This window comes from Solanum tuberosum, unplaced genomic scaffold (genome assembly GCF_000226075.1).
Source record: "Solanum tuberosum cultivar DM 1-3 516 R44 unplaced genomic scaffold, SolTub_3.0 scf00085, whole genome shotgun sequence".
NCBI lineage: Eukaryota > Viridiplantae > Streptophyta > Magnoliopsida > Solanales > Solanaceae > Solanum > Solanum tuberosum.
The window spans coordinates 664,560-671,724 of NW_006239014.1; the positions used below are offsets into that span (position 1 = coordinate 664,560).

Sequence of the window (7,165 nt, forward strand, 5' to 3'; positions counted from 1 at the left end):
ACATCAATAAATGTTGTCTCTGCAAGAAATATAAAATATTTGGATAAGTTAATAAATGAATTATTAAATTTTTCATAGAAAAATAAGCAGATCTCATTGTATTATTTTTTTACCCAATATAAAATTTGATTGGGTTAAAGGGTTAATAAATGTATTATTAAAAAAAGACATAGTATCCAAATAGAAGAGAAATAGATTTTTATTATATCAAGTATATATATTTGAATAAAATAAAGATAGTAGAGTAATACTATAGTCCTAATAGAAATAAAAATGATATTAAGAGATAACTTACCAACACCGCTGTACCTACGTGGCTTCACATTATTTGTTTATTCTGAGCTGTCACGAAACCTAGCGGTAACCAAATCACTACCCTTTTTTTTCCCCAGGTATATAAGGCGTGATAAAGACATTAAAAACCCTTGTCAGTGTAAACTTTCTGCTTAAGCCTTTCTTCTATCTGCTAAATTTTCTATAAACACATTCGTTAACTTTACAAATTCATCGCCGGCAGTGACCGGAAGTTGCAGGGCGCCGGCGTCGTAAGTGGAAGGACGTGTAAACAAGCGTTTGAAGATGAAGATTTTTGTGAAGACTTTGAAAGGCACTCACTTCGAGATCGAAGTGAAACCCGAAGACACAGTAACTATCGATCTCTATATATCTTTTTGTATTGTATGATATACATGCTTTCATGTGTTTATGTTTGTGAATTGTGTTCAATTATCAAATTGAGTTGTTGTAAGCGGCGATTGAGCTCTGATTAGGGTTTCCTAGTGGCTGATGTAGATTCAGGGTTTTAAGTCATCGACTACTAAAAAAAAGTCACTGACTGCTCCTCTGGAGTAGTGAATGTAGAGTTGTAACAACAAAAAAAACTTTATATATAGTTCTAGTCAAAGTCAGTGGCGACTTTGTTTGTGAATTTTAGGGTTCTAATGGTACATAGTTTGGGAGGGGTTGTTTCAAGTATTATTGATTTGTTTTGATTCGTGAATTGATGGTATTTAATGCTGCTGAGTGATTTTATGTGAATTCTTCGAGTCGAATTGAATTTGGATTCAGCTGAATGATTATTTATTACTGAGTAGATTCTGTAGTGTCCTGCTATATATCTAGTACTATGATGATTTGTCCTAAGCCTTAGTGTGAGGTGACATTTATCCGGTGGACTTAGTTGAGGTGTCCGAAGGCTGGTCCAGACACCGCGATTATCAAAATAAGCTAATAAATTAGTGTCTACGTAAGTTAAACTGGTGGAAGCTTTATTGCAAGTCCCTAACTTTTTAAGGAAACAATTTCTTGGTTTTTCTTGGGAAGAGTTTGGAGTGACTTCTAGTTTTCAATTGAGTTTGGACTTGGGGGTGATTTTAGTTGTTTTTTTTAATGTTAGCAGAGCCATTGGATTTGTTAATGGAGTTTCTCTATTTCTGAGGATGTAGTATGGTCCAATTCTTGTACAGTCGAAAGCTAGTTTTAAGGGTTGAATTAGGGCTACTGCCTCTTTCTTAAGCACTTCATAGGACCCACTGCCCTTATAAGACCCTCATGAGTGCAATTCTTTCTTGACCCCGATGTTCTTGAAGCTACAACTACTCAAGCCAATTTTTCTAGAGGTAGAAGACAAGAGAATTAAAATAACATTGTATGAGATGGTCCTGCATACGTCGAATTAGAAGACACACTGCTATGTTTTTTTCTTTTCTGTTGGCTTTTCATTGATACTGCTTTGTTTTTTTTTTCTTTTGGTCTCTTAGTGGTTTTCGTTCCTTTGTTTTGGTCCTAAGAATATTGTGCAGACAGGGTTGAAGAGCTTGTGCAGCATTTACAGCTACTTCACCTTCCTAATTTGCCTTTTTCCTGCTTATTCTTATTCCATAGTTGAAGTCCTCTTTGTGTACATTCACATGTTTACACCCTTTCTTGTTTAAAAATAGAGTAAATATAGCAATAAAAACAAAATTGGAACAGCATCGCAAGCGTTGATCTCGTCATTTACTTTTAAACAAAGTCCCAATCTTAATCATGTTTGTAATTTCGTTGTCAGTGCTTTCTCTCTCTATTTTTCCTCTGTTGCACAAACTGATTTGCTCCACATAATAAATATTTAGGTTGCTGATGTGAAGAAAAGCATAGAAACAGTTCAAGGTCAAGATGTCTACCCCGCTGCACAACAGATGCTTATCCACCAGGGTAAAGTTCTCAAGGACCCTACAACATTGGAGGAAAACAAAGTTGCTGAAAATAGTTTTGTTGTTATAATGCTTTCCAAGGTACCTATTCTTCAAAGTAATTTAACTATTTAAGCATGTGCTCTACAAAGGGTTTGTCTATAGTTTGGAAAGAAATAGCTGTTCTTCCCAGATGATTTTAAGGGTACTTCATGCTTCCATGAACTGTGTGAATATATATTTTCTGTTTCTATTGGCTGATAATGGTTCATCTCCAATTTTTGTCCTCCCATGATCATTGTAGAATAAGGTTTCAACAAGTGGAACCTCAGCTACACAGCCAGCGCCTTCAAATTCGGTGAGAGCTCTACTTGCTGACTTCTTTAATGCACTTTTTGTTTCTAGTGAGACGATTGAGATTGAATTCAACTTCCTTTAAATTAGATGTGTATAACTGTTGTTGTGATCACTACCTTCCTTTAATATTTTTTGTTGTCCTGTTGCAAAGCATGTGATGAATGATGATTGTTTTTGTAGTCTACACCTGTAATTGTATATGTGGAGACGGATGTTTGGTTTATGGGTTTTGTAGCTGAACCATGCGATGAAAGAGAGTGATTTTTATGAGTCTTGTGAAATGATTATGTTACCTGTGCTATTCTGGGGCACTTGAAGCCTATTATCTTATGCTGTGAACCATTTGAAGATGATTGTATGAATCTATAATGGTTATTTGGGAGCTGATGACATCTGTCCCGATGTTCTCCTGTTGCTAAAAACATGTGATGAATGTTGATTGTTTTTGTAACCTACACTTGTACTTGTTTATTTGGAGACGCATGTTTGGTTAATGAGTTTTATAGTTGAGCTATGCTCTGAGAGAGTGATTTTGCTGAGGCTTGTGTAATGATTATATTACTTGTGCTGTTCTGGGGTACTTGAAGTCTAACATCTTGTTCTTTGAACCATCTAAAGATGGTTTTATGAATTTGTAATGGTTAGCTGATGGTATCTGTTTGACTAGGCCCAACCTGCAACATCCACAGGCCAACCTACACAGACAGTAGCACCTCAAGCAACTGCTGCAAGTGTGGCACCGTGAGTTTCTGTTCCCCATAACTTTTTGCTGTTGGTTGGAAGATGCTTAGAATCAATTTTTTTGTTTGTGGTTTAGTTAGCTTAAGCTTATTTGGTTTTTTAGTGCACAATCTGCTGCTGCTCCTGCTCCTGCTCCTGCTCCAGCTCCAGCTCCAGCACCAGCTCCAGCTGCCGCTAAGTGAGTACATCATAACATCTTGGACTAGAAAATTACTTTTTGGTCATGCTATGTGATTAGTTTGGTCATGCTTTATATTACTTTCTTTGTCAAACAGTCCCTTGACAGACGTTTATGGCCAAGCGGCATCAAACCTTGTTGCTGGAAGTACCTTAGAAACTACGGTTCAACAGATTCTTGATATGGGTGGTGGAAGTTGGGAACGGGATACGGTTGTGCGTGCTCTACGGGCTGCATATAACAATCCAGAAAGAGCTATTGAATACCTGTACTCTGTGAGTTCACAATTGATTAAGTTCTTTACTTTGTGCATCGAACACATAGCATTCCTGAAGCTTCATATTCTGTTGAAGTTACTTTGCCCAGAAAATATAAGTAGTTCAGAAAGTAGGAAAATGTTCACATTCTGTTGGCAGTTAGTGCTTGTGTTGTGATAGATTCTAGTATTTTCTTTTGTCTTCTAGTATCACATCTTTTAATTGACTTTAAAGTACACCTATTATCATTCAGGGTATTCCTGAGCAAGCAGAAATCCCACCTGCTGCTCCTGCCAGCGGACAGGCTGTAAATCCTCCAGTTCAGGCTTCACAGCCAGCAGTTCCGTCCGGTGGGCCAAATGCTAATCCTTTGGATCTCTTTCCTCAGGTGGTGAAATCCACCAGAAAATTAAGTTTGTACTCTCACATTTTATTCAAACTGTTAAAAATTATCTCAAATTTACCATCAGGGCCTTCCAAATGTGGGTTCAAATGTTGGAGCTGGAAATTTGGATTTCTTAAGCAATAGTCCACAGGTGCACATCCTACCTTTGTAAAATTGGTAATTAATTTGTCAGTACAATTTTTTAACCTTTTTTCCCCTCAACAGTTTCAAGCCCTCCGAGCAATGGTGCAAGCAAACCCACAGATATTGCAGGTATCTCTCACACAGACTGACACACATGGCTTTTAATTTTGTTTGCTCAAAGCTTTTACAAATGGTTTCTGGAACCTGGAACAGTGACGTTTTTTTCACTCTGCAGCCAATGCTCCAGGAGTTGGGTAAGCAAAATCCTCAATTGATGCGGCTGATTCAAGAGCATCAAGCTGACTTCTTGCGCCTCATCAATGAACCCGTTGAGGGGGAAGGGTGAGAACTTCTTGTTTTGAATTAGGGAGCTGGATGCATATGAGGCACAGCAACTTACGCTTCTAGCCATCCAAAATCCTTTTTTTGACATCTCCGTATCTGTATGTGAGGCTGACTTTGTCATAATATGGTACTATCAGGAACGTCCCTGGGCAGCCGGCAGGGGCTATACCACAAGCTGTGACTGTCACACCTGAAGAGCGTGAGGCTATTGAGCGAGTAAGTTCTTCATTTATCTTTTAGCTTGTGCCACATGGTTACAGGTTCAGTTAGATCTAGTTCATTTCATGACAGTTTCCTGTAAGACTGGAATGTTGTTGGGGAACCTCAGAGTGATTGCTGGTGCCTTTTCATGTTGTTGGAATTATACCTTTCTTTTATGCAACACAGCCATAACATCTATGAATTGAGTTTCCAATGATCATTAAATCATTACGAGGAAGGACAAGCCTACGCCTTGTTCCTGTTTCGTTTTACATGACACTGGTAGGATTTGCAAATTATTACTTGATAGTCGAAGTGCTGAGGGTGCAGCACCGAACCAGTTTTTTAAAGCTTAAACCCAATTTTCTTGCATGGAACATTAAATAGTCTGCCTGCACCTTTTATGTCCATGATTTTTCATGTGCCGATGTGTAAAAATACCAGAGCTCCATATTTGATTTAAAAATAAAAACAGATCCTTCATATTTAGGGATGTCATATTTAACAGCTATATCTTTGTGTTTAGGCTTCAAAGGTGCTTACACTGTACTGACAAGAGTGATCACCAGTATTATGCTATCGTTATATTTCTAAATGCTGTGTTCAGTAACCACCTAATGTAATATTCCACAACAATGCATTTACGGATTCTTAATGCAAAGAGCACTAATGAATCCATGAGATTTCACCACTTTCTCTACATTCTGCCTTTCTCTACAAACACAGCTATCACAAACTGTTAAACTTGATTCTGCTTTTTTTCCCCCCTTTTTTTCAGTACACCTAATATCCCTATCTTTCCATATTGTCTGCCAAATGCAAGGTGTAGTTTGCCATATTATTCTTGTCTCCTTTTCATTTACAAGTTCCTGCCTTAAATCCCCATGGCCATGTGAATGAGTTATTAAGTTGGCACTCCATTTAATCTTGTACCGTACTGATACGGAATTACTCTTTTCACAGTCTCCTCTTCCTCATATCAAGAGCCAAATGGTAAATCTGTGTGGAAAACATTAGGTTACACTTGTCAGCATGTGTTGTTTTGTTTATTAAAGTATGGTTGAGGTCGGGCCAAATTTGTGTGCTCCTCAATTATTTGACCGGGTGCCTATGCTACCTTCTACCACCGTAACTATTGGGTTATTCTGCTCACCAAGACTTGGGCAAATGTGAAGAAATCATTTTGTCTCTGCCCGGATTTGAACCCTCATCTCCCATGATTTTCATCCCACATCACAAACTACCAGGCCTCACCTTTGTGTGCCTAAAACCATTTAACACAATTTCCCACCCCTGCCCGACACCTGAGGGGATGTTGCTACTTTCTCATTACCTCGTTTTTATGAAAAATTCTTGCTTGTGTTCTTTTTACACAAGTTCATAAAAAAGATTGATCGGGGTAATCTCCAGAGAATCCTCTCAAACTGGTAAAGCAAGAATGGCTTCTCTAACTTGATAGAGCATTACTTTTTATTTTTTTGGATGGAGCATTACTTGTTAGTTTCATGCTGCATTGCATGTGATTTTACCTGGAAGGACTATTGGGTTTGTGTTATCATTTGTTTTCAGCAAAATCAGCTGATTTATTATATCCACAAAATTTATACATTAGTAAAAGTTGCACATGTCTTTTGATCTTCCACTATCTACCTATCCCTTTGGTATCTAGAAAGCTAAAAAGAAGCAAACTATTATGTCACTGTCTTCCAAATTTTACGTCTTCAGTTGTGATATATATTTCACTGAGCTTTAGCAGATATGAAATATTATTCTGATGTGATATTGCTGTCCATTTCTGCTTTGTTGGTGTTGATCTTTACAGCTTGAAGCTATGGGTTTCGATCGAGCTTTGGTGTTGCAAGTATTTTTTGCATGCAACAAAAATGAGGAGATGGCTGCAAACTATCTGTTAGATCACATGCATGAGTTTGATGAATGACATGGATGAAACAGAGTGCACTTCAACCTCTTAGAATTTTCGTTATACTTTGTTTTTGTTTTTTCTATCTTCTAAATCCGGGTGACATACTTTCTATCTTGCCATGTGGAGTAATTCAACGCCCTAATTCACAGTCTTGGACCTAAACTCTTTCTTTAATGGATATGTTATATAAGTTGAGGACCTGCAAGCTTTCATCTTGTTCAAGTGCCATTAAGTTGTAACTATTTGGGCTTTGGCAAGAATAACGTGTTCACAATGCAAAGCCTGTTATGTGCATTGATTTCAATATGGTTGCCATTCTTATTGTTTGTTGTGTGTTTTTGTTCTATCTACAGGGTTTTTTCTTTTCTTTTGTGAACTTAACGATGCTTGACAGCTACTGCTGATGGCATCTGCTTGGTTGTTTTTGTTTATATCCGTTAAGTTATGTTAGAATTTATT

At 37.6% G+C, this 7,165-nt stretch overlaps 1 protein-coding gene across 1 annotated transcript; it reads left to right on the forward strand.

The window, feature by feature from the left end:
• The first annotated feature begins 459 nt into the window (after nucleotides 1–459).
• LOC102577665 (uncharacterized) lies at nucleotides 460–6,906 on the forward strand. Its single transcript, NM_001287831.1, is given in 14 exon segments — nucleotides 460–645; nucleotides 2,115–2,186; nucleotides 2,189–2,196; nucleotides 2,198–2,276; nucleotides 2,479–2,532; nucleotides 3,199–3,272; nucleotides 3,376–3,450; nucleotides 3,548–3,725; nucleotides 3,961–4,095; nucleotides 4,178–4,243; nucleotides 4,318–4,365; nucleotides 4,472–4,578; nucleotides 4,719–4,797; nucleotides 6,605–6,906. Coding segments are annotated over 14 exon segments (1,158 nt in total). The 5' UTR covers nucleotides 460–579; the 3' UTR covers nucleotides 6,722–6,906.
• The last annotated feature ends 259 nt before the right edge of the window (nucleotides 6,907–7,165 follow it).